The 27,917-nt window shown below is 39.4% G+C and overlaps 1 protein-coding gene across 2 annotated transcripts in view; it reads right to left on the minus strand.

Moving 5' to 3' along the window:
- grm7 (glutamate metabotropic receptor 7) overlaps nucleotides 1–27,917 on the minus strand; it is a 151,831-nt gene that overhangs the window by 22,438 nt on the left and 101,476 nt on the right. For both annotated transcript variants that reach the window (XM_023811342.2, XM_023811341.2), the window contains 5 exons: nucleotides 25,375–25,510; nucleotides 24,716–24,870; nucleotides 9,695–9,832; nucleotides 4,050–4,250; nucleotides 490–629 (listed from right to left, as the gene is read on the minus strand). In XM_023811342.2, the coding sequence (XP_023667110.2) occupies nucleotides 490–629; nucleotides 4,050–4,250; nucleotides 9,695–9,832; nucleotides 24,716–24,870; nucleotides 25,375–25,510 (770 nt within the window). The remainder of the gene's footprint in view (nucleotides 1–489; nucleotides 630–4,049; nucleotides 4,251–9,694; nucleotides 9,833–24,715; nucleotides 24,871–25,374; nucleotides 25,511–27,917) is intronic.

A 27,917-nucleotide genomic window follows, 5' to 3' on the forward strand; every position in this document is an offset into this window, starting at 1 on the left:
GTTGGGAGTTGGTGAGTTGTACAGCACCTGTCATGAGGAGATGCCATTAAAACACTCCTGATATTGGATATCACAGCTAACATGTGGAAACAAGCCTGCAAAACGGAGCGACTCCTCTGTTCCGATACGTAAACACCTGCACATCAGCGCCTGGGCAAAGGGCTCCAGGCAGAGTGAGGTATAGCAGTTACTTCACACATCTGTGTCTTTCAAAGACCGATCCATCCATCTGTCTACTCATCCCTACAGTACATCAATCCATCCATCTTATCAGGGTCAAAGAGTTTCCTGCTTTAGTCTCGCCCACTAAAGCTGAAGGGAGACTTTGGGATGGAGAGCAAATATTTGTGGAGAAATTTCCTGCCTCATTCATTCACTGAGGTCTTTGGTCAGTGTTGCAAATCGCTTATTAACCTTGCTTGGGGGGCAACACAACCATGTGAGTTTTTGTGGCAGATCATTCAGGTCCCACGCGTGTGACATACTCACGTTCAGCTGCAGAGTGTCCATCCACTGGCCAATCACCTTGTAGCCCGGGCCGCTACCGTTGCCCATCTGGTACTGGAACAGGTCGTAGCGGCCTGGCGCGTCGCCGTTCTTGTTAAACGTCACGGACGTGCCAGCGCTGCCTGAAGAAATGAGACTGGAATACAACACTATCCTCCAGTGGCATGAATATCCTTTTCTAACAGGGAGTAATCCCTCTTAAAATAAAACAAGCATTCTGAAGTGAAATTTTTCAAAATGTTATTTTAATTTCAATGAAAATTCAAGGGTTGTGGTATTATTGCTCCTTTATCAGATGACTTGAATACATTTCCTATCTAGTATTGAATTTTGGGATCATTGACTTCCAGGAAATTCATTCTTTTAATTTGAGAAAATTCTCTGCCAGCATATCTACAACCCTTGCCCTCTCGCTTTTACTGATTTTTTTTTTTTTTTTTTTACGAAGAGGTTCCACAGCCAAGGTCTATAAATTGTAGCATGTTTTTCTTCCCCTTCGCTTCTCCCCCCAGCTGAGTCCCTTCTGCTCCAGAGAGATAGGACTCAGGGTCAGAAGTCCGGGCCGGTCGGACTTGACACTCATCCAGCTTCCTCATCCTCCTCCAGTGTGCAATCTGTTTCACCAGAAGGACCAGGACATGCAGTCAGAAGCCACAAGGCACCACTCTCTGATTGGAGACGCCTTTCACCGGCGACTGATAAGGCCCCGTGTGTGTCCAATGAGACAGGGAGGGGGGTTGGTGTGATCGGAAGAGGGTCTGGGTCTTTCTGGGGTGTCTGCTGATGAAACAGATCACCATCTAATCCTACTCTTTAACAGCTACGAGGAAGAAATAAGAAAGTTATCAAGAAATGGAGCACTGGGGATTGACGAGTTACTAATTACTCCCCGCTGATTCCAGTTTGTGCCTGACTCTCCCCATCTCTCCTTCCAAAACACGCTGGAACGGAGCCGACATAAATATTATGCCGAAGACACCAAAACAGACATGCTGCAGGCTTTTGAGAAAGCGGGCTTTATTTTAAAAAAAGATGAAGCAGAGGAATGACAAAAGGCCTAGAGTAGTGCGAGCCACTCTCTGCTATGTGGGCGACCTGGAATGGAGCAAAGATACTCTCTTTATTCGCTTCATCATCCTTTCTGTCAGAGCTGTGCCACCCGCTGCACGGAGGTGGAGGGGTGAAGAGAAGACCCTGCAAAGCTTGGCTCATTTGCTTCACATCCACGGCCTCATTCAGTTAAAAATCGGTGGTGAAATCGACCCCAGATAAATGAGCTCTAGCATTGTGGCTTGTCGATGGGGCAGTGGACACCTGCCCGGCATGTAGAGGCACGGTCTAAACTTTCTAACGAAGATGCACGTGATTTTGGTTTCGTCTCAATGCACGTCATCCTGTCAGGTTCTGGGTTGTGTATGTTCACCAACATTAATTTTCTTTCCGTCACAAAAGAGAGCTCTGACTCAGTGGCCTGTCAGAGAGGAGTCTGCCTATCACAGAGTGCCATAGCAAATGCAAATGCTCTCCTGAGCATCAACTGGCAGTTTCATGTCGACGTGTGAAACAGGCGTATGACTGTTTTCCGCATTATCAAGCCAAGACCCAAAGACTTAGAGCACAGGATTTATTAAGATTTCCATTTCTTATAAAAAGGTTTTCCACCAGGGGTCAACAGCATGGAGCACTGTTTTCCAATCCGGTCTTCGCAGGTCTGCAAATGCGGACTGTCTGGCAGGGAGCGAAAACTTGGACCGTCTGCGGATCCCTGAGGACCGAGCTGGGAAACGCTGCCATGGAGAACACCATGGACATTGTCACCAAAATGAAATTATTACCTCTGATATGATATCTAGAAACGTTCTCTGCCAGACAGTTATTTTTTTTTAATTACGGATACAGACAAGTCTGAAGTATCCTGATGAAATATAACATATTAATGATGGCACATACTGATCAAAATAAGCAACAGTACTCAGTTGTCCATTGAGGGTGGGGGGGGGGGGGGGAGAAATGTGAAAAGATGCAAGTTGTTTACAAAGTTGTGCATTTTACAAGTACTATTCTTCAAAAACCAGAGCAATGACTGCAAGTTACTGCTTATGACTAACGGTATTTTTAATATTATTAATACGTGATGATTATAATGATGATGATGATGGAGAATGAGAATAATTATTCAAAAAATTCAAAAACAGTTCTGATTAGTCTTTAGTCTGCTAATGACTTTGTGCTAATAATTACATGACTCAGGGAAGCAAGTTAGTATCACTGAGATGGAAATCTGAGCTCAAGATGAAGACACAGCCAGCTGATCACTACATATTTATGATCTTGATACTGAGTGAAAGAAAATTACTGTAACCCCATGATTAATTTCAGCTTTTCATCAAGGGGGAGGAATCCGCATAGAAAACAATGTAGAGGCATTTAAATATTTCTGCTTCTGGTTTACGACAGATAATTCTTTTCTGCAGTCACTTAAAAATGTACATATATGGAGTAAGATGGATTTCCAGTGGAGCGAGGAATTTGCATGATGTATAGCACAGGACAAATATGGATCCCCTACGGAAGCAGAGATATGGGCCTGTTTTGAATAATTACACTCTTGGAAAAGTTTAAGAACAATTCAGGTTTTCTGATTCATACGTAAACATATAGTAGCTCTGATAACTTGTCCAAAATGCAAGGAACATTCTTAACGTAATAAAAGGCAATAATATAACAACTGGAAAATAATGAAATTAATTATTACATTATAGGCAAAAAGTTAAGTTTTTGGTTAAAAAATGTATCACATTATGGGCCAGTTGTTACATTATTGACAACAAAAGCATCATCATCATCAACAACAACAGCAATAATAATAATAATAATGATAATAATAGTTGCAATCACGCCAGCTGTGCTGACTGCACCAGTTGGATCCTGCCCAGTATCTGTGTTTGATCCCATTCCATTCTCTGACTAACATAAGGGGTTCACCACAAAGGAATAGTTTTCACCTCTCCATTTTCCAGGTGAGGACCTCACAGATATAGTCTTTCCCATTTTCTTGATTAACTACAAAAATATTTAAATCAGATAACCCCTCTCCTCAAAGCTGACCGCCCCTTCAACCAGGCTCATTTCATCATTTGGAAGCAATCGCTCCCCGATATCCATGAATACTACTTCACTTCAAAATCAGATATCTCGTGTGTCATCGGATCGGGTCACAATGCTTAAACCTAAAATAGTTCTGCTGGACTTAAATGAACAAGGTACTTCTGAGAAGAATTCGGTAAGTTTGGGCCTAAGCGTTGAGGGACATTTCATTTTTGAAGAGCTAATGACACTCATAAAACACAGTGTGGACTACAGCCACACACCCAGAACAAAGACAGCTGTGAAAAATGGAGTCCCACAGACTATATCAGGTGGAACATACATACTGAACACCCAACTCATCATGGCCAATGCAGACTGTAAACCCAATTAAACGACCATATCTTATAGCCGCAACCGCAGCCTTTAGCCTTCACAGGCCTAAAGTCACTCACCGTTGAAGCTCACGTTACGGATGTACTTAAGCAGCTTCTTTCCCCCCGCCTGGTCCATCTCCGGGCAGACCCCAGGGTGGTCGGGGCACAAGTCTTTGTGCATGTTGTGTAGAGCGTGCGCCATAGCGTACACAGCATCAATCACAAACTGCACCTTGCCCTCCTGCTCGTACTTGGAGTCCGTTCCGATCCGTTCTTGGCCTACAGGTAAGAAAGTTGGATAGGCAGCAATTACAGTTAATTACGCAGGTTTATCCCGATTGCAGTATACATAAATAATTAAGCTATATTTATTAATTATTCAACATTATTTGTATAGGATAAAGGTAAACATATTGTATGTCAACAATATTTTGTATAACACTAAGATATTAAATATCCTCTTTACTCTTCCCTGACACATCTCTTGTTGTTTAAAGGAAAACCTCGGATGTCTGATGATCTAGTGTACAACACCAGTAGAATATCATCAGATCTTATACAGGTAATATTGACTTGTCTCGATACTGGTACATTTTTAAAAGACTGCATGAAGCTCATAAGTACATATGACATGAATCTCTAACCTTTGAAATGACACCTTTCAGCTTGGTAAGATTTGAGTTTTTACCCAAAATTATACACTCTAAATATGGGCTGCAAGTGGGCTCATTTCAGAAGAGTAAAGAACATATAATTTTCTATGCAGTAGCTTCCCAGTAAAACTGTATTTTAACATTGCCAGTAGACAGTTGGCTATTTCATGATTCTTCCATTCCCCATGCAATAGGTGTCACTGCTCTCTATGGCAAAGCAGTCTACAGCTGAGTCTGAGTCTTGAATAAATGTTACTCTCTGTCCTCTGAGTATTTGCAGTGAAGGGAAAATAAGTGGGGTCTTTTAAATAAATGCTTGCAAAGTCTGGATATTAAGAAAAGAATAAAAATGTATTCTAGTGCTCCAGTCCCCAAGAGCCACATGGGATGCTTCTTTCTCTCAGAGTAAAAGCTGTTATATAGAGTATTTACTTGGATACTCAGACTCCTGTTGTGCTATTTAAGCCCAAAAAGCAGTTGTGGATTAAAACCTGCAGGGTTCCAGCCCTTGAGGTCAGGAGTCACACAACCACTGAATTACACATTCATGATTCCTATATTATCACGCATCTTACATCATCATTTTGAGGACTTTGCTTCCCATTGTAAGTTTCCAGTTATGCTGATTACAATTTGCTGCAGGTATGAGGAGACATAGAACGTAGAAATTTACCATATTAAATCTTTCCGGGTAGTAAGGAAACATGGGAAATCCTGTTACATCAGCTTTTATTAAGTGGGTGGAGGCAGAGGGAAATACCTCAATGAAATACATATATATATAAATAGCAGGTGAAAAAGACATTAATGGTCCCTTTACACTTCCCAGTGTTCCTGAAAAATATTCTTTTCCTACCCCAAAAATAAACTCTCAAACGCAGCACTTCCAAGGAATACCAATACATGCAATTTTTTGATCTTCTATCATTCCATTTATTTTTCTTTTCCACGTTCAAATTAGCCAACCGTGTCAGGAGGCATTGCAGCACCTTAATAACAGCCATTCCACTTTGGTCTTATAGACAACCCAATGACTGGATTGTTTATTTCCCTCTATCACCCAATACTGCACTATGCTACATGTCTGGTGAACCATCACTGAATGATGGTAATATTCTCCAGTGGGTTGAAATCCACTTTCTGTGGCCTAGATTCTAAGACAAACAGATCAGCAGCGCAATTCCTTTCTTGATATTGCCTGAGCGTGTATGTATTCTCTGTTTTATAACTAGAGTTATCTGTATAATCTTTGTTACAGAAAATTTACTGGGTAATAAATGCTTTTTTTTTTCCCTCTGCCCAACTCCAGAAAAGCCGATGCATATACACAAGGACAATCAATAGGTGTGACTCAAATGCAAAGTGCTAGAGAGAGACAATGTGTGAGCCCACTATGGGAAATGATATGCCAAAAAGAAAAGGGAGAAAAAAACGATAAGAGTTTGATTGGTTCCTCTTGCAAGGGACCTTGGGATCTTTGGCAGCCAGTCAATCCACCGCTTCTCTCAAGAGTCTAAGTCTGGATGTGGCTAACCGCACACGCTGCTGCACTGAAATTTGAGTCTATTTCCTAACCATCTGCGTGTTTTCGCCCCCCCCCCCCCCCCACGATCACAGGTCTGTCAAGACCGTGAAATGCTATCTGCAGAATTATCAATTTTTTCAGCCAATAGGTAACCACACTGGAAAATATGATGCACAATAAGCAGAAATTTGTGAGAAATTTAACTTTCTTATCATATAACTGAACATGACTAAATAAAGGTATCATTAAACATAGTAAATTATAACAGCAAATAATTTGCTGTACAAGGATTCCAGATTATGTTTGTTTCTATTATATATGCCTTTAATCATTTTATTTGGTAAATCTGAATGATTTATCAAAAAAATTGTTATATACAGTATATGGGGCTTTACAGACCATAGCACCACGTGTTCCTGTGAGGCATTACACTTGGGATTAACCCTAAATTTATGACCTTTATCGATTGCCATGTGGCATTTAATTTGACCAGAATGCTGCTTCATGCCCAGTAGCTTCTTGTAAACTTTTCCGTACATTAATAAAAGGACTTTTCTTGTTTGTACAATTCAAAGGAACACCGCCATGAATGATCTGAACTCCTGATCACCCATCATTAAAAAATATGACCAGACTGGGACTGCCATTGCCCAGCAGTGTCTGACCTTGCTGGGAACTTTCTGGAAATTGAAAGTCAATCATCCTGAAATAGCGATGATGAGATGAGAGGCGTGCTGTTCTTTCATGAGTCTCAGGTCATAACATGCCGAGCGTGGTGCTCGGAGTCGGCAGACCCCTTTAACGTGCTGAGGGGCATTTCCGTCATTTCCTAATTGGTGAACTGAGGAAGAGGTGTTACATACAGTACAGCCCGGCAGAATCCAAAAAGGTCTCGTATGCATGGACACAGGACTGTCTATCTGACAAAAAGCAGAAACACCATTTTATGAGGTTACAAGCCGGAACTGGGACAGTATAATCAGTAGAGTACCAGTAGATTCTGCCCTGGGGCAGTTAGTCTTCTTAATGCATGACGATGACTCGGATTAGGTGTAGTTCGCAGGTATAAACTGGCAAAATTTTGCATGAAATGTAAAGGTAGGTGGCATGCAGCCAGCAAAAGATTTACCAGAAGAAGTATGAAGGAAAGAAGCTTGTAGGGTGGGTGGACTGTCGTAAAATAAAATTAAACGAAGAGCAACGATTGAAACCTGTTCAATCAGCAAGTTGGAATACTCACTACAGGTAGCATATGAGAGGCTCAAAGATAACAGACTAAGTATAAGGTTTATACAGGTGGGAGTACTGTAATGAACCAATCAAAATGGTAAATAAGATGCCTAGATGAATTTGTAAAAGCACAATTTAATTATGTGAAATTCATGTTGAGACTTTACTGTATAATCTACTAGTACAGTACGTCCTCACCTAGAGAGATGTGGAGTAATATTAGGCCACATACTTTTAAAACATCCGTCCATCCATCCATCCATCCATCAATTTTCTATAACTGCTTGTCCTATGCAGTATTATAGGGTCCAGAGCCAATTCTAGAATCTATGGGTGCAAGGCAGGGAATAACCCAGGATCAACAGTTTGCCAACTCCAGTTCTCCTTAGCATGTGTTTGAATTGTGGAAAGAAACCTGAGAACCTTAAAGAATCCCCACGTCGACACGGGGAGAACATGCAAACTCCACACACCCAGATCCAGGCCAGAGACTCAGCCCTGGTCATCTCAGAAACAGTGTTACAGAAATCAAGCAAGGTTTATCAGGTGCCACGGGGATGGTTCCTAGTATGAAAAGGTCATTATCTTTTTAAGGCAATTTCTGTCTAAGGAGCCATATATAATGTGGAATATTTTTCATTTCATACATGGTCAAGATTTACATAGATATAGGTACATGTGATGGCAATGCACACTGCAAATTCAGCATTCAGGCGACAGCTTTTCACATAATCCACATTTCCACCTCGTCACCCATATGCAGCTGATTCCAGAATAGTCGACGGAGCTGCAACATTAAGAATTTAAAACCATGGTATAAACCATGGTTCTGCTGCAGGATCCTCCAATCTCTCTATTATGCAGGCCTTTCTTCTGTCTTTTGCCGGTTATTATAATAAACCTGTATCAGCAGACCAAAGAACAGTACAGAGGTCCAGTGCTGTTTCATCATTATTGCATGCAGTTTGTAATGTGTTTTTTTATGATATTGGAAGAATATTCTGCAGTGGATTTGTAACAATGCTTAAAGGCAGGTCCGCCATAAACAACTTTACAGAGTATTCAGATGCCTAGTACTTACAGTATGAGGCATGGTTCAACTTTCCTCACACTTTAAGTAAAGGCTGTAATGAATTTGGATAGTGTGCAACTCAGTTGTTTTTAACAAATCCATATGCTGATAAATATGAAGTGACCTACACCGTGTAATAATTAATTAATTGTTTTTATGTCTAAAGCAGCAGCTCATACGTAACCGGGTCCAGCTGAATGTGCATACAATTACTGCGCTTCATTTGAATCAATGTGGCTTCATTGGTCTTGTCATACCTGATGGCTATACTTAGGAACAGCATAATTAGTTTACCTGATGAGAGAGGGAGAGCTGAGAAGCATGGAAAGCTTTTGAACTGCGGGAGTAGAGGGTTTAGCGATTATGTAAGTGCAAAGAAGACGACACGATCATCCAGAATGACTGCCATTGCCTTCACTCCTTTATTTCTAAAGCAAAACTTTTATTTTCTATTTCAAGAAATTTAGATGTCGCTTGTCTGTGGGTTTAGCCCCTAACAGCAACCCCTTGGAAATCAATTCAGTCCTTTGAGCATTACAATATTCTTTGTAACCACATTTTTTACTGTCTATCTTTTATTGCCATAATACTTTATACAAGCTACTCCATGGTAAATTGTAATAAAACAGGCTTTATATTAGTCTTTTTTTCATATTGTCCTGATATAAGCTTTATGGCTTTAACCAAGTCCCCTATATACCTTTAACCAAGCTGTAAAAATCATTCATGCTGTGATTTCTTCCCTGATCCAGCCAGTCCATTTGCAATTAAGTGTTTCAAGTGCACTGGAAAGCTTTCCATTATAAACCGCCCTTCACATTACCAAAACAGTCTTATGTAACACTAATTCCTATTCCTTAGTAACTTTATTTCCATGATAATTTATACTTTTCATTATATTTTGATTTTATTATATTTAGTTATATTGGGCTTAATCTATTTAATCGGTTTATATTTTGTTGCACTACATCCACACATGAAATCTAAATATACAGTTACATACTATGTTCTATATCAAAAAAATGAAAATGCCAATCGTATTTTGTTTGGTTAGTTATGATTAAGGTTAAGACTGGGTAGGGGTTAAGGTTGTCATGTATGTTGGGATTAGATTTTTCCCCATAGAAATGAGTCCCCACAAAGATATAATTACAAACTTGTGTGTGTGTGTGTGTGTGTGTGTGTGCATGCGTGCACGTTACTATAGGGAATGAAGACGCCTAACAACTCCTAATGACGTTACCTGTGCATTTGCGATTAGTGTCATCCTTTTTGGAAGAGCTCATCAGCTTACAGTTGAAGTTCTCTTCCCAGAATTCGGCAAACCACACATTTCGCCGATTATTCTCAAGCGTTCGAGAGGTGAAGTAGGCATCGAAACCTGAAAAACAACCAAAGAATCAGCATTTACATGGTTGATTCTTTCTTATAGTGTAAGATTCAAGTTATTTTTGGAAGATGAAGATGTTATTCAATATTTATATTATAAATATTGAATAAATACAAAGAGATCTGTGCATAAAACAAATATAATTTAAAATAAAGACTAAAAAATGAATCCATCCATCTTCCAACTGCTTATCCTGGGCAGCACTGATGTGATAAATTGTTTACTGTAAGTCACCAGTTTTCTGAAGAACTACATTTCCAAACAAATTGGCTGCTGCTAAGGATGCTACGAATTTCTCAGCTCAGTGAGACACAACTGAACAGCTCAAGAAGAGAAGTGAGTAGGAGACTAAGCCTGATAAGCCTCTACCTACAATGTTATTGTTCTGCCTGAAGCAATCTGCTACTGATTTTTTATATGTAAAACCATGGTGAGGAAAAATAATTATACTAAAACTGAAACCTGTACTTTTGCGGGAGAATGCTGTGTGTCCCTGTGCCAGAATCCCTTAAATAAAAAAGAAATATCTGTCTAAAATAGGGTCCATGACACCCCTCCGACATTAGAAAAGAACCATTAGTGAGTAGGGTGAAATGGAATATGTCGATTCAAAGATTAAAAAAAAAAAAAAAAAAAAAGTAGCAAGTGATGAGTATGTCACTCGATGGGATCCATTACACCGAAATATCCTGTCAATCCTGCCATATTTCAATGTCTTTGTATCTTCCAAACGGCAATTAAATGGCAACGAGATCCTTTTCCTGAAGCTCTGTCATGAACGCCTGGTGGGACTTCAGTTGAGCTGGGCACGGATCTGGGTAGCGGCATCTGGTTTATTGATGTAACATGTCACCTCCCCTGTGTTAGTGACAGATTCTCATGATAAGAGGGGCAATCTTTTACATGAATCACCTAACTGATCTGAATCAAAGTAATTGATTATTAAGATAAATAGAATTAAAGTACAATACAGTATAATATATACAGTACTATATTGCATAAATGTGTTTTGGGTGTTGTTCGACATTGACTATTTAAATAGAAAAATTTATAATCATCTGAAAAGCACTTTAAAATAGAACCACCACAACAACCATATAAACCATATACTTGCAATTACAGTCAAACTTTGGATTGCGAGTTTTGCAGATTGCGAACTTGGTTTGCAAGTGTTTTGAAAGACGAGCAAAATTTTTTTGAATAAATTTTAACTCGATAAACAAGTGAGGTCATGCAAGACGAGTATTATGTATACACTTTGTCTGCCGAGCATCACGTGATCACAACCGAGCCGCTTGCTGCGGGATTGTGGGTAATCGTCTCCCATGCTCAGTCTCAGTCGGCGTGCCTCACTCGTATCGACGGACCGAGTGTCCGAAAACCCCTAAGTTCGATTCGTTCGTCGAACGGGCTTTCGGGGAGTTGCTAAGAGCATATACAGTATCACTAGACTAATACAGCAACCGGAGTCTTTAACCCACATTTCTGCAGAAAAAACATGTAAATAAATTCAAAGGCATTTGAATTTAAAAGTGTTTTATTTGTCGGTTTGTGTTATTGTTTAGTATTACTTTATTATGTTAATATAAAAATATAGGCCTATACTTGTGATAATTTGTTTTTAAAATATTTGCAAGCATATTGTGCAAGGGCCGGTATATAAGAGACTGAACCACAGGTATAATAACAATAATAAAAAAATAAATAATAAATAATAATAATAATAACATTACCACAAATAAAATATGTATTACAAGACATATGCCTTGTTTAAGTATGATTTGTTTTTACATTGTTGATTGCATTCAGTTTAGTCTTTGTAGCAATTTTGCTCGAGAAATATCACACATTTGCACTTTTACTTTAATACAGGAAAAGACATGTGCGAGTAATTGGACCCTTGAAATGACATGAAAAGACAAAGTACAGTAATAATACTGTAAGCAGTCACATACAATAAGCACAAATAAACGTGTACAAACAGCAAACAGTTGTATAAAAATATATATATAAATTTAATAACTTACTGCTTTCATAAATCGGCAATAGATGCATTTATTTTACCATATTCATCAGCGTAACTGCATTCCCGCAATAAACACCGCAATGGATCTAGGGATCGGTTCGCAAACCGTTCATTTGATTCACTGACCGAGTGTCCAAAAACCCGTAAGTTTCGATTCGTTCATCGAACAGGTTCTTTTGAGTCACCGAATGTCCGAAAACCCGTAAATTCGATTTGTTTATCGAACAGGCTCTCGGGTTTTTTGGAGTCAGCGAGTAGAGACTAGCTACTCGGCCGCTCTCGGCACCAGGCGGAAGTTTATGAACGCAAAAGTGACGAATGTAGGCTAAGTGACGAACATAAGAATAAACCTGAAAGTGATGAGACAAGCATAAGGAACATGAAAAATAAATCCGAAATCGCGGGCGATGCTTTTGGATGTTGAATAGCCAAAGATCAGTTTTAAAAACGTTTCAAAATAATTTAAAAAATTGATTCGTTCAGACTTACGAATCGTTCAACCCGTTCACTAAAAAACCGAGTTAAAAAGAACGATCCGTTCACGAATTGGCCATCACCACTTAGTATGGTGGCACGGCGGTACAGTGGTTTATGCTGTCTCCTTATAATGCAAAAGTTGCTGGTTCGATCCCCATAGTTAACGGGGAGCCTTCTGGGTTAATTTCACCTGTCATTATTACTGTTTAATATTATTTGAACTCTATAAAATCACATCCGTGTGAATTGTTCTGCACAAATAACCGTATGTTGTTTTTGCTATTTTAGTAATAAACTTTCAAACAAAATATTATTTTAACGTATTTTTTTTCCAGTTACAGTAATTGCATTTCATGTTTCACCTTTGTAATATGCGTACGCTTTTATTTTACAGTAAAATACCGTTATAACGGACTTAAAGGGACCTGGCAAAACAGTCCGTTATTTCCAGAGTTGCTGTATGCCCAGAACACAACTACAGGACACCATTTACTCATGCCACACCTCAGCAGACACATTTATGGTATAGATTATTATATTGTATATGTAGTAATCCAACTTTACCTGACTATTAATAATCTCAACTACGTACCTGCGCTGGGTATCACCGGCACGCCACGCACCATGTAGACGAAGCCTGCATGTCCGTTATAGCGAACAAAACTACAGCTAAAAGCGACCATGGGGACCAAACTGTTTGTCCATTATAAGCGAAATTTCGTTGTTTGTGAGTCCGCTATACTCGATGATTTTTCTGCATGTTCTTAGGCGCATGGCCGGGACCAGCGGACCTCGTCCGTTATAGACGATATTCCGTTATAAGCGAGTCCACTATAACGGTATTTTACTGTAATTATTTTGGAATTAATTGGAATGCTAAGACGTGATTTTATAGGCTTTATTATATTGATTATGTAGCAATCTCAGCTCTGTTCTCCATATTATGGAAGTATCACGCAGAGCTTTACTTCCAGAAAGATGGTTTTTATTCTCTGCTTTCTCGTCTTGCTTTTACTCACAGCACTGACTACAGGGTTCCATTTTTTATATACGTATATACAAGACTCACTCTCACGCTAACTCAAACAAAATCATGTCATTTTGGTACACGTCACAGATTAACAAAATAATTCAATCAGATAATGTCAAATATTATGTCAGATGAGGACACATAATTCAACAGATTACATGACATGAGTAGTAAGATCGATCGAGTAGGAACGATCTTTTGGGAGTCTCTTCCCACACGTCGGACGTTCTTTGAGACAACGCTTAACTAAGCGAGACAGTTAGCCTGGTCCGGACCAGGCTTGTTCGCAGGTGTAAATTACCATGGTAACTCAGCGGGGATTTATTTAAGACACGTTGATGGAACGGAATTTTCACTTAAATAAGGCAGACTTATCAAAATAAACGAGACCTTCCCTTAATCCTGTTTCGTGGAACACCCCCCTGGAAGTCATGCTGTTTGATTTCTTTCTGTGCTGGAATAGGGAGGTAGTCACATAGAAAATCTGTATCCTTCAAGCTATTTTCAAATCCTTCCTTATTGGTTTCCCAACTATTAAACAGGAGGCTTTATACTTAAGACTAGCTTTATAATCAAATACTAGACAACCATTTTTTAAGGACAAAGAATATTATAAATATTTTGTTATATTATAAGTCCAACTGACATTTGTCATACGATCGTTGTGGGTAGGTGAGTAGGGTAAACCAGTGTGTATGCAGGTCTTTGGGATAACCATTACATCCAGGTGTGAGGACTCTTCAGCAAATCGGTCCTCTAATTAGTAAACGACTTAGGGAGTTGCAGTGAAAACCCAGAGACACAATGGCCGTTTCTGGATAACATTGGTTTAGGCAGATGCTACATTTTTAAAGGGGATTTTGTGCCTTTTTTTCCCACAAGGGGACGGCACCAGCGTGCACCCCCTGACAATTTGAGCCCTGCATGTAGGGTAGCTCAGTGAACCGCACTGTTGCGTCACACATCCAGGACTGTGGGTTCAGCTCCTGATTCTGCTCTGCTTGTTCTCCCAGTGTCATGCAGATTCCCTCTAGATACTCCAGTTCCCACCTGCAGATTAGTTAAGGTAATCGGTGTCTTTAATTTGCCCATGATGTACAAGTGTGTGTGCCCTTTGAAGGGCAGGCATCACATCCAAGGTGTAGCCCTCAGTTTGTGCCAGGATTTGCTCCAGACCCCCAGGGTGCCTGACCAGGATAAACAAATATGGATGCATTTTAAATGTATTGTAATAAATCACCGGCTTTGTGGAAAGTCGCAAGAATTAAAAATTAAGTATAATTGTAATGAATAATTATTTTTTGAGCGCTTAAATTTCTCAGGTTCAATGATAATTCAGAATTCTATGTCTAATTTGAGAAGAAATTTCAAGGCAATTGATTTTTATTTAATCATCGAAGTAATAAAACACTGGAATTAAGACAGCATGTGTGATACATTAAATATGTCTATTATTACTATTACTGTTTTCTCAGAAAAATGTGCTATCCTCCTGAAAACAATAAAATCAACTAATCAAAAAATGGATTATAACAAAACTAAACATGACTGTGCTACAAGTGGAGTACTCAATGTTTGATTTTTCTTTTTCAAATACATGAATGACCATCTGAAAGGGGTTAATTATAGGCCTACAATAGGACTGTAAAGAGGCTTAAAATTCTACCCACAAAAACTTCAGATACTGTAGCTAGCATTTAATCAATAATTACCTTTTCAAATTAAATAATGAAATTAAAAGTATTGAAACTTAAATGGGCTTGTTGCTTTTGTCTTGCGTGAAAATACTAATTGACAAATGCAGCCTATTCCCCTAATTTCCTTTTTATGATGTAACATCATCCAACCTTATGGTGACACAATGAATAAGTGATATTAGGTTACAGTAATAGATAAAATTTGATAGCTGTATTTTCTTGCACTGTGTCACAACAGCAACACTAAAATAATTTAACTACCCAGGCAGCACACATGATTCAGAAAATCCATCGGCAAAGAATCTGTGTCAAGGCGACTTCGCTAATGAGTATTGATTCGACATTCCGATGATGTCTGCGCGGTGTATATCACCAGCAGAGATGTATAGTAACGAAGTAGAACTACTTCACTACTGTACTTAAGTACTAAAAGGCCGTATCTGTACTCTACTGGAGTATTGTTTTTTTCTCCTACTTCCACTTTTACTCCAGTACATATTTTCGATGAGTTTAATACTTTTACTCCGATAGATTTTTTATGTGCTGCATCGTTACTCGTTACAATTATAAAAATGTTACGAATCATTCCAAACCCACATTATCACTGCCAGAACAGTAGATGGCTCTGTCACAGGTTTGAATAAGCTGGCTCATCATTGAGCGAATCAGACGATCAAAGAAGACAGCGCTGCCTGCCTGCATTGAGAGCACTTTAGTTTGTTTTCGACATGGAAAACCCAGAAATTCCACCTTCAAACTCCTTCACTTTCAACTGATCGTGGCGATGAGAAAGAAGACCAGCCGTGGCCCTATTTAGAGTCCATGTTTGCATTTGTCGGATTGAAAGACAATTCATATAGAATGAAGTGCTTACTCTGCCTCCCGAAAGATTGCGAAATAATGGCCTTCAGACATTCACCGTCGAATTTGAAGAAACATATCAAGGTAAGTTAAAAATAATATAACACACAAAACACAGCAGTTTGAGCTATCCCTAAGCGCTAGATAAGTTAACTAACATTAGGTACGCGCGGTTCATAACATGCTGCGATGTTCACTTAACTAGCTGGCTATCATAAAGGCTGTCACGCTGAATGGTGTTTTTGATATATATATATGATGTCTTTTGACTGCTTTCTTTAATAACTGCATAACACAATACTTGTACTTTTACTTTCAGTATTTGAGTAGTAAATTTTAAAATAAACTACTTGCAATACTTAAGTACAAAAAATGTTGAATACTTTAGTACTTCCACTTAAGTATGGTGCTTAAAGAGCACTTCGACTTCTACTCAAGTCACTTTTTTGATAGAGCACTTGTACTTTTACTCAAGTCTGGGTCTCTAGTACTTTATACATCTCTGATCACCAGCAACAAAACATTAATGAGATCACTATGCGACGTTTAGCCTACTGTTATTCATCCTGATTAGGCAATATAACCAACAATAGGTTTAAACTAAATGTATTTATATACTATAGGGTAGATGTGTTCTGTTTATCCTGCATATAGGCATACTGTTTAAAACCATATACGACATATTATTTTTAATATTGATAACTTGACTGAAACAGTAACAACAGGCCTAACAGTTATGCTGAACTGATTAAAGCAAAATATTTTTTTTTAAAATGTGCCTGCTGAAATGCACATTAGTTTATATAATTTAAATACTGTTGATAGGCCTAAATGGAACGCGATCACTTAATGTTCCGATCTTAGACCAACGTTCCGGAAATGTATGTCTGCTATCTGGGTATGTATGCATTAATAAGAGAACTGAAATGATGCAAAAGTTACTTTCTATAGTAACTAATTACTTTTATATGCAGTAATTACTAAAGTAAATGAATTGACTAGTAACCGTAAAATTACTTATTTTCAGTAATTTACACAACACTGATAATAACACCATAACACCGTATCAGTAACAGCATTTTTTCCATCTGCATATACTAAAATCTGCTTCAGATAACTGAAGCCCAGTTGAGTGTACTCACAGAGTCAAACTTTGGAAACGGTTCTTGCATATCTCAAAGGGTAAAACGTTAGCTTCAAGCTTCAAGCATGGTATATTCTTCAATTATAACATGGGCCTACATAATCTTAAAGAACGCCTTTAGCACAAAGGGCTACAGCAAAACAACCACATTTTCATGTGTAAGGCAATGGTTTGGATTGCAATTGACATCAAGCTGATTCTGCAGGCTGAACAAGTCCTATTTAGCCAAATTAAAGATGCCAGTCGGAAGAATTTGTGTAGTAGTGTATTGTGTATTTATTGTGTTTAAATAGCCTGTGGGCCAATGGGGTTTTCACATCACCATAACGAGAGCGAAGTCTTTGAAGGCACTGGTTTCTAATCAAAGGTCAACTCTGCTGTCTTGGAGAAAAAACTTTCGACTCTCGACACCTCATCAGGCTGAATTCACCAAAGTTTTCAGTAATTAGAAAAAAACATTTTTTATTCAATACGTGGGCTGAGGCAAAGGTCTGTCTTAAGTGGGGACTTCAATAGTCTGAGCTGTAGTTTCACCAGATCCTGGTTCCTTATATAAGGCACAAAAGACTTAGTTTAATTTTGGTTCATATGCAGACCATTACTGACAACTGATCCGAGAACTGCAGCTGATTTTTGGCTTATCACTGACAGAGTTGGATTTTTTTTCATTTTTGACCCTTTATGTTTGTGTTGAGCCCTCCCTTGACGCAATCCCATTGCTCCCAAACACAGGAAAACTACTACGCAAAATAAACTTCTGTTTGTTGGCATGACTGGAATGCTTCTCAAAATTATAATAATAAAAATAAAATAAAAATAAAACTGAAAATGTATAAAAGTCTGTCCTCAGCAAAAAAGGAGCCAATCTATTATGTTATTTGAAAAACTTGCAAATTATTTTTTTATATACATTTGCATACAGCACTGTGCAAAAGTCTTAGGCAGTCAAGATGTTTATATTATCTTCATGTTGGTGTAAAACTGGGACGTTATGTCTGTCAGTGTCAGCTTAACCATTCCAAAACTCCCCTACAGTATACAGTACACCCCTTTTTGGCTAATCAATACTTCCTTGAGTTTTTTTTTTTTACTAATTAAATTAATTAATTGGTTGATTGATTGACTAATCAATTGATTGATCTGGTGGTGCAATAAAAAAAATGCAATGGAACTGAAACGGTGTTCATCTAGCCAGCCAACAAGATACCAGTGATTTTTCCAAGATACCAGTGAAGTTTTTATTCTGTTACTCTTAATTCGAATATGTTCTAATGTTAAATTGTGATTTCTTTTTCTTTTTTTTTCAGAGTAAATATACACTTTCTACCCAGACCAACAGCTTTAAACATTTTGTTTGACTTTTGCATAGTACTGTAAATTTGTTCACGGAAGACCTATCTATGAAGAACCACTGCTGGATTAAAGTTGCCTAAAATATAGACTTGATCTTATCAAGCTGATTAATTCCACACAAGAGTCATTTGGTTATGATGGTACAAGGACACAGGACAAAGACATACAGTATATGGACATCCTACCAAGCATTCAGAAATTCATAGTGTGAAGCTATTCCAATGTGGACAGGAAGTGGGAGGAGCATATATGAGTGTGGCTCCACCCACTGTCCCCTGATGACTATTAGACGGGTTTTCTGAACTACATCCAGCTTTCTGTTGTTTTATCCCAGTAGGTGGTGACTGAGCAAATGTGAAACTATAGCCAGAAGCTCAATGAAAGCTACGGTGATGTCAAAGGCTATCCCCACTGTTTTCTTTTATAATTTTGTTTCTGTTTTTGTGCAGAGAACATGAAAGGGCAGGCTTTTGCTCCACTATATGGTTTCCCAGAATTTTGCTCTCAGCCAGCATTTAGTACATATGGTACCAAACTGCTTTAATGCAAAATTGGACAACTGACACAATTAAACTAGAATGCAGCCATACCTGGCACCTGGTAAGTCACATTATCTCTGTCATCCACTATCCAGGCAGGAAATACACACACACACACACACACACACACACACATATATATATATATATATATATATATATATATATATATATATACACACACACACATATATAGTAGGATCACACATGCACATATCACAGAGCTTAAATTCCAGGTGGCCTGGTACGGGAGGTACACATTGGCCTAGGCACCAGAGGGGGGTTAGTGACCCCACACACATATACACACTTAAACACACACACACAGATAACAAGGGAGGCCAGCACTCCAACTTTTATTGCCCAAAGATTTAGGGACCTACAGACAGCAGAGTGGACCTCACAGACAGGGGTCCCTTGACTTGGCACACAACCCCCTCCCCATACACTCTGCCTTACATATCACTCACCCAACACACCAACACCCTAAAGGAAGTTTCATTTAAGTTTGGCTTTTGTATACCGTGTATATTGATTTACTCATGACTACTAGTCTCAATATACAGATAGGTTATGTTTGTATGTGTCCTTAGACAATCTTAGTGTTTCGTGTGCCACCCTTATAACCATGTTCACGGAGTATCACCTATTTTACCCCTTTATACTTGAACACTTATATAAATTTGAATAAATAAATAGGTATTAGCTACCACTGCATATATGTTCTCATGGTTATAACCAGAAGAAAAGTTGACTAGTCTAACCAGGTATTTTAGTGTGTCCTAACTTTCAGAGATTCTTCTTTCTTTGTTTAACAACCCCCCTCCCCACTTTCCTACCACAGTCCTTTGTGGTCCTTATCTGATCTTGCTGGTCCGTTAGCAAGCTTTTTGTGTTCTACCATGCTATATTAAAAGAACTGAATTAAGGTGTACATTATCCATTCTGGAGAAGATCAATTGGGATAAGCCACACCAACCAAAATATGTTGTTCCCAGATGTGCAATTTAAATTGGTATTACCACAAACTAACGGCCACACCTATCTAAGGATAAGGTGTGCTGTTTTTAATGTGAATATGTGATGTAATGTCTGCACAAAGTGTAACATCTGTTGAGGTGCAACCCAAAACACCTGTATCCTATACTGAGGTGAGTCAGTTACATACATAATATAAGTAATTGTTAATCAATTAATAGAGATGGTATGAGGTGTGAACCTGTGAAGCTGGTATGGCATGTTTGGTGTCAAACTGATGGACAATCACTCCTGATTTCAAATCTGGTCAGTGGTTACCATGAAAGTGGATGTATCAAAAGTTATACCAGCTTAATGAAAATCATCAGTAAAGGGAGAATCAGTCTGGTCATAAATCCCAAAAGGACTGATACGGACCCCCTTCCGAAAGCCCACCAAATGGATGATCAGCCATTGGTCCAGGAGTCGAATTCCTGGTCATCCCTATTCATGAACTTTAGACCATAAAAACCTGGCACCTCAGAACAAAGGGAGCTGAAAGACCATCAACCCGAGCAGAAAGACCATCAGCCCAAAGAGAGAGGCAGAGACCATCAGCCCAGGAGAAAAGAAGCCCACAAGAAGCCCTCCGGTGAAGGCCCAGCTGGACAGAGAACTGCAACCAAGACAAAGCTTCACAAGGAGAGAGAATCAAAGGGGCTCCACTCCACTGCTCCAAACGCCACACCTTCCTCAGTGCCATCATCCCATCAGCTCACCTGCCTCTGCAACCAACTGCCAAGACCCCCACCCCACCCCCCCCCCACCACCCCCACTCTGCAATCAAGTAAACCAACTTGTTCTAGCACCTCTTGTTCTAACAACCTAAGCTGTTCTGTTAACCTGATATATGACTTTAGGGTTGTTGCTTTGGGGGGGGGGGGGGGGGCTGGCCCATGTGCTTTGCAGTATTTCCCTTTTAAGGTTACTCCTTTAACTCCGGTCATTGCATTTCCATAATTACATTGTTTGTTTCTATTCCGTTATTTCGTGTTTGTTGTTTGTGTTAGGTGTAATGTCTGTCTTATGTTAGTTGTAGTGTTAGCTAGGAATAAATGCATGTCTTTTACACAACTTCAGCCTCCGTTCATTGAGTGCTCACAATAGTCCCTGCCTCTGTGCGGTCTTGCTACACGCTCTGAAACCTCAAACTCACCTGAAATATCACGAGACTCTCTCTCATCAGCCATGAGGGGAGCTTCGCTACCAATCGTTTACATTACCTGGTGATGCAGCTCGCTGGACGAGCCTTCTAACCCAGGTTACTAAGTGATACTGGTAATTAGTGAATCCCATTTAAGACTCACATTAAAAGACTCACGGGGATACCGCAATTGAGTTTGGAGGGGCCGACCATTCGGCATAACAATTGGTTAATAATCAGCATTAAATAATCATTAATTAAAACGTAATTAATTTCAAAACATATTGGTGGAGATATTAAAATGTACCTGAGCTAATAATTCCTACATTATGTATACAAAATGTCAATTTGCTGTTAGCTTTTCAGGTTGATCTATAACTACTTATATTTTAATACTTTCCAAGTCATCTAAAACTCACAAAGGATGTGATTTACCAAAACCCATTGTATAACAGTACTTGGTGAGGCCTGAAATATATGATAAAGTTTGTTTGTAATCCACTATAGAAAAACGATCAAATAAACTGTATGTGGTATGAGACACAGTTAGCATTTACTCGCAAGGATATGATTCATAATACAAGCATCACCAAAAAAAACTGTTCTTGTTTACTGCGTCTCATTTGTGCTAATGATCTGTTCAGGCAAAACACTGATTTATTTGAGGGAAGTTTCAAAATACTGTACACTACAGATCAGTGGACTTGCTGGCTTAACTGTTTAGGGACAGCTTGATTATCCAGCAAGGATAAATGATAAGAAAGCTGGAAATTCAGTGAGTTACTTTTTAATTGCTGAAACACCTAATGGAAAGAATGACAGCGGCATTGGGAACGCTGCTTTGTAGATTCCGGAGCGTCACTGACAGGAGGGTCACAAGAGGCCAGTATCCATCTAGCAGGTAATGTTGATGTTTCCTTTCCTATTATGAGGAGTATTATTATGCAATTAGATTAAGCCATCAAAATAACCACATAATAACCTTCAAATAGCAAAGAATGCAAAGACTCAGGTCAGTTGTACTACATGGGCTGAGAGTATTCACTGAACACTGTCTGACACGGAATGGAAAGGTGCCAGCTGCAGATGTATCATGCTGTTGTTTTAATCTGAAAATCAATCAGAGCACCATAATCGATTTTATATAATAAAAACAGCTTTGGACAGCTGATTCATTACAGTGCCTGAATAGCAACCACTATCTAACCAAAGTGCTTTTGGTTGATAATAAATAAGGCTTCAAATTCCAATACTGTAAATGCCATATGAACCACTGGTGTAGTGATAAACAGGGGATGTTACAGAAAAAGATTCTATATGGACAGGCTGCATGATTAATCTCTGATTGTCTGCATAACAGCCTTTGCAATCACCCTGGGAACACTGATCGATTGGCTCCAACTAGACGTTTGCACACTTTCTATGGACCCACATATAACGTAATGTTAATAATTAAATTTAATATTTAAAATGACATTATTTTAATTCAGAAACTACATGCCTTAAAGGGGCATATGATATCTGTAAAAATCATTTGTCTAAGGCCCCAAATACAATAGTAATTATAATTTTACATTTGGATGCAACAGATTTTTTAAAAGATACTTATTCAGTAGGATTGTTTCATAGCTTTATGCAAAGAAACTTGGCTTCCCAACGATAACGTTTCAAAGCAGCCCAACTATGGTTTGTGCAAAGTCATTTTATTATTATCATACTATACTGTTAATAAAACAAATTGGGGTGAGTTTCCCGAAGCCTTCTTAATGCTATGTCGTTCCTAAGTTCCATGTTAAAAGATAGACCTTACGAACAATATAACGTTAAGAAGGGTTCGGAAAACTCACCCCTTACCCATAGTGAAGCGTTGTTTTTTTTTCCTCACAAAAATAAAAAAAATTATATAAGATAATAATAAAAGGGGGTATTTGCTGGAGTCATATAATAGAGAAAGGGGGGAATATTCTAAACGTTAAGTGGTTTGATCACATGAGACCACTAGTAGGTACATGTGTGACACTTGAGAGAGAGGGGGATGGGCCAGTCCCCCCCCCGGCTTATTCAGACCACACTTTTCATGGTGAGTACGGGTGAGGACTCCAAAGCCCTTTGACAGAGTGAGCACATAAACGGCGGTGCCTGCTTTCCATTTTGTTCCTCGTCAGGACCTGCTGTGATACCGCCGATACGGGACAGAGACACATGGAGTCCCTGATACCGCAGCAGGCCGCCCCAGTACCTGCCGCCCGCCTCTGCCGATAGACAAAGGCGGAACAATGAAACCTCCCAGGTGCATCTCTGACTCCAGGAGGGTCAGTATCCCTGTCGCGGACGCTGCCGGGACGAACGGGAGCCCTCAAGGAAAGGGGGGTTGGTGAAGGGGGGGGGGGAATCGATGGCCTGGTGAGCCACAAAGCACATTTCAACGTTTTGCCTCAAGAAAATTGTGCTCTTCCTATTTGACTTTTAAATGACAGCAGGGGCTCAGGAACAGCCATAACACACTTGCTCTCTAGAGTGAAATCTAATGTGACAGTAAAGTACCACTTAAAAAGCAGCATACAGCTAAGCTATAATGATATAATATTATAATAATCTATTACTATATGCAATACTGCACTCTCTTACGAGATACACAGTATCGGTAACTCAAAATGAATCAGAATAATAATAAACAAAGATTGCAGAGGCAACAATGTGCATATTATATGTGAATATGATAAATTAAAAAAATATATATTATTTTTGCTTATTTATATTGTTATTATTATTTTATTATTTTATCTGTAAAACAGAGAAGTTTTAAAAAAGAGAAAAAAATAGGTATTTTGACTGCTGTTATGCGTCAGTCACACAGCTGGGGGTGACTGGCGCCAATATGTTTGGCTGCATGCATTTTTAGCACAGCGGGCCAAACAGAGTGCGCCTTTTCATCATGCAGCGCCCATCCAGCGCTGCCTCTTTCCGAGCTGCATGACATCCCATCATGCCACATCCCCCAGGTCCGCCCTGGCGCGTCACAACAACCCGCGATCGTATAGTCGGCCAAGAATGGTGGAGCAAAAAAGGTACGATATGATAAACATCAAGGGAGCGGGGCTGTTTATTAACCTGGCACCAGCGAGCCCACCCTTCCCAATTATCTCAGCCGAAGGCAGCACCAGTAGAAAATGCATGCGATGCTGGAGGCTTCAGTATACGCCAGGAGGCTGTCGTTCAAAGTACTTTCTCCACGGGAGTATGGGAAATGCTGGAGAAGTAATTCACTACTGTTGTGAATGCTTCAAGCTGCCATCAGTTTAACATCTCCCGAAACTCCATTATAGACCTCACGTCAGTTACAATATCTCAGACAACCTATATGTCATGAAGCCTTAAGCAGTATCTTTAAAGGTCAGCTGTAAAATTAGCCTTTAAACACATTAGGGTTGCTTGTTTAAACTGAGAAATCGTCAGTATTATGCTGTGCTGGGGAAACAGGGCGTCAGGCTCTAAGCGTAAGGATCCAATTTGTATTCCGGCTTCGATGAGAACCTTAAGCACCGAATCAGCTCCTCATCAGCACACAATCGGCGGCATGTCTTACCTTCTATGGTGGCTCTTTTGGGGAGGATGGTGACAGCCCCCGCAGCAGCTTCCTCCAGCTGCTGAATGGGGCTGTGTTTTGCCCCCCAGCTGTCTGACCCGATCCACAAAAAATGCCCCACTTGATTTGCTCTTTTGCTGGCATTAAGAAGTCCCCTGCACAATAATTCCAGAAAGATTCAGGATTCAATCATTTTTCTGTAAATATGTGCAGAGTTCACAGAATGAAAATTCCCATTTCTTTGAATAAAATAAAACAAACGAAAATGCCCCAATAAGTTCACTTCGTTATTAATGTTTTTGATTAAATTTTTCAATAATGAAAAAAATAAAATTAAATCCCACACTATTGGTCTATAGGTTTTAAGGATATGTGTAGAAAACAATACATAATGATATTAATAGGCATATTATCTATACATTTTCTATTTTCTTAGATTTTTCTTTATTATATTTTTCTAGGTATACCATGCGTTGAACATGCTTCTGTGTGACAAAACACTCTACCTGCTGGGTTATTGATTCAGTGAAATCATTTACGGAGTCTATTTTCTAGTGTTATTTTCCAGCAGATGTATCTATGGAGTGAAGCTGGATGACATCCAGTCTGTAGTGATATCCACTGGGCAGGCAAAATGACCTGGTGCAACACCTACGTACCGAATGTCTTCATCGCTGGCAAACAAGACGATGGCCCGGGCATGTCGCGTGTCAAGCAAATGCCGGATAATCTTGTCGAAGTCTGCCTGCGTGTGTTCGTGGGGGATTTTCAGTGACTGTGCGATGCAGATCCCACCTAGAACAAGGGAGACAAGGATACAATGACGTCTGGGAGCACCTGTTTGCATGGTAAATACCCACCACAGGCTGTTCAGGAAGACAGTAATGTAGAAATTCTAGAGGGAAATGTAGAAGGAAAAACAGATTCCGCTTCTGCATCTGTTCACCTATCATATTATTTGCTGGTATAACATGGAAGGAAATGCCTGGTTGATATTGTATGGAATGTGAAAATAACCAAATCTCATAACTATAATGTTCATTATTCATACAGGTCAGTTCAGGTGTACAAGAGCAACCACTCAAAGGTTAACGAGTCTGGGTGGTTGACCACCATTCTGTCTTTTAAATCATATATTATTAAAAAATTCAGAAGTGTGGGAAATCGAGAAGTACACCGTAGCCAAGTCAAGACAAGACATACATTTCAGATTTGTTTTCTTTTTAACTGGTTCTGTTGGGGAAAATAGCTCAGTTGTTATTAAGGTGTGCTGTGTGACTTTATCTGCCTGTCTTGAAAGTGACTATGGTATCTGCTGTTTTTGAAAGTAATCACGTGGGTCTTAAAGTCACCAATATACATTTCCTGGTATCAGACAGAGTCCAGGCCCTGCTTTAGCTTGACATGCTTTGTGGAATAGGCTTGGGATCACTGCCACCCTAGCTGAATGGCCAAAGTCATACTGGTGTAGTTAATCCTGAAATGAATGTCTGTGTACTGATATACTATGAGATATCGCATATACTGGGAGACATCCAGACAGTGGAGCTTTGGAGAAGCAGATTCTGCACATTTTAATCTGTCGCATTGCAAAGTATGGACCATAGGCAACCAAAATCCAAGGCTCCCAGATAAGTATTATCTTGAAAAATAAACAAATTATTGTTTAGCAATCTTTCCCAGAATATGTATCTGCTTGCAAGAAATGTCGGTGCCTTTCTGTGTGTGTTCAATTGCAAAGCAAATATATAATCAACCAATTAGCTGTACAATGTATAAAATCATGTAGGTACAGGACAGGAGCTTCAGTTAATGGTAACATCAACCACCAGAATGGGGAAGAAAGGTGATCTACGTGACAGTTTGCATGTAGCATGGCTGTTGGTGCCAGATAGGCTGGTATGAGAATTTCAGAAACTGCCAGTCTACATGGAGTTTCATGCACAACCATCTTCAGGGTCTACAGAGAATGTGCTGAAAAAGGAAAAAAAAACATCCAGTGAGTAGCGGTTCTCTGGGCGAAAATGATTTGTTGATGGCAGCGGTCAGAGAAGAATGGCCAGACTGGTTCAAGCTGATAGAAAGGTAACAGTAACTCAACCACAAGTTACAACCCAGGTATGCAGAAGAGCATCTCTGAACGCATAACACGTCAAACCTTGAGATGGGCTCCAGCCGCAGAGGACCACACCGGTGCCACTGCTGTCAGCTAAGAACAGGAGACTACAGCTCCAGAGAACACAGGCTCACCAAAACTGGACAATGGAAGATTGGAAAAACGCTGCCTGGTCAGACGAGTCATAATTTCTCCTTCGACATTCATATGGTAGCATCAGAATTTGGCAAAACTCCATGAAAGCATGGATCTATCCTGCATTCACAATTCAGGCTAGTGGTGGTGTAATGCTGTGGGGGTTCTTTTCTTGTCACACTTTGGGCCCCTTAGTACCAAATGAGCATCATATAAATGTCCCAGCCTACCTGAGTACTGTTGCTGACCATGTCCATCCGTTTATGACCACAGTGCACCCAGATAATGGCTACTTCCAGCGGGATAACACACATTGTCAAAAAGCTCATGTCATCTCAGACTGGTTTCATCAACATGACAATGAGGTCACTGTACTCAAACAGCCTCCACAGTCACCAGATCTCAAGCCACCAGAGCACTAATAGGATGTAGTGGAATGGGAGATTCACATCATGAAGTTGCAGCTGACAAATCTGCAGTAACTGCTTGATGCTGTCATGTCAACATGGATCAAAGTCTCTGAGGAATGTTTCAAGTATGGCGAATCTATGCCATGAAGAATTAAGGCAGTTCTGAAAGCCAAAAGGGGGTCTATCTTGGTATGAGCACAGTGTACCTAATAAATTGGCCAGTGAGTGTATATGAAATAGCCAAAATTAAACACATCTCAAATGTTTCAAAGGCGTCCATAATATTAATGTGATTATGCCCACTAATTACTACTAAATTAATAAAATAACAGGCTAATGGTATTTACACGTCCAGTTGAATAGATTTTTTTAAGTTGAATTAAGTATAATGTTGAGTGTAATTACTACTATGTTCAATGTTTCATTTCAGTATATGACACATGTAATCACAATCCTTCTCTTGTATTCTTAACTCTTTAAAGCCTACAGATAAATGTGCCAATTGTACAGTGTTACACATTACCTTGATAATCAGGCATGC

The sequence above is a fragment of the Paramormyrops kingsleyae genome, chromosome 8, assembly GCF_048594095.1.
Source record: "Paramormyrops kingsleyae isolate MSU_618 chromosome 8, PKINGS_0.4, whole genome shotgun sequence".
Taxonomy (NCBI): Eukaryota; Metazoa; Chordata; class Actinopteri; order Osteoglossiformes; family Mormyridae; genus Paramormyrops; species Paramormyrops kingsleyae.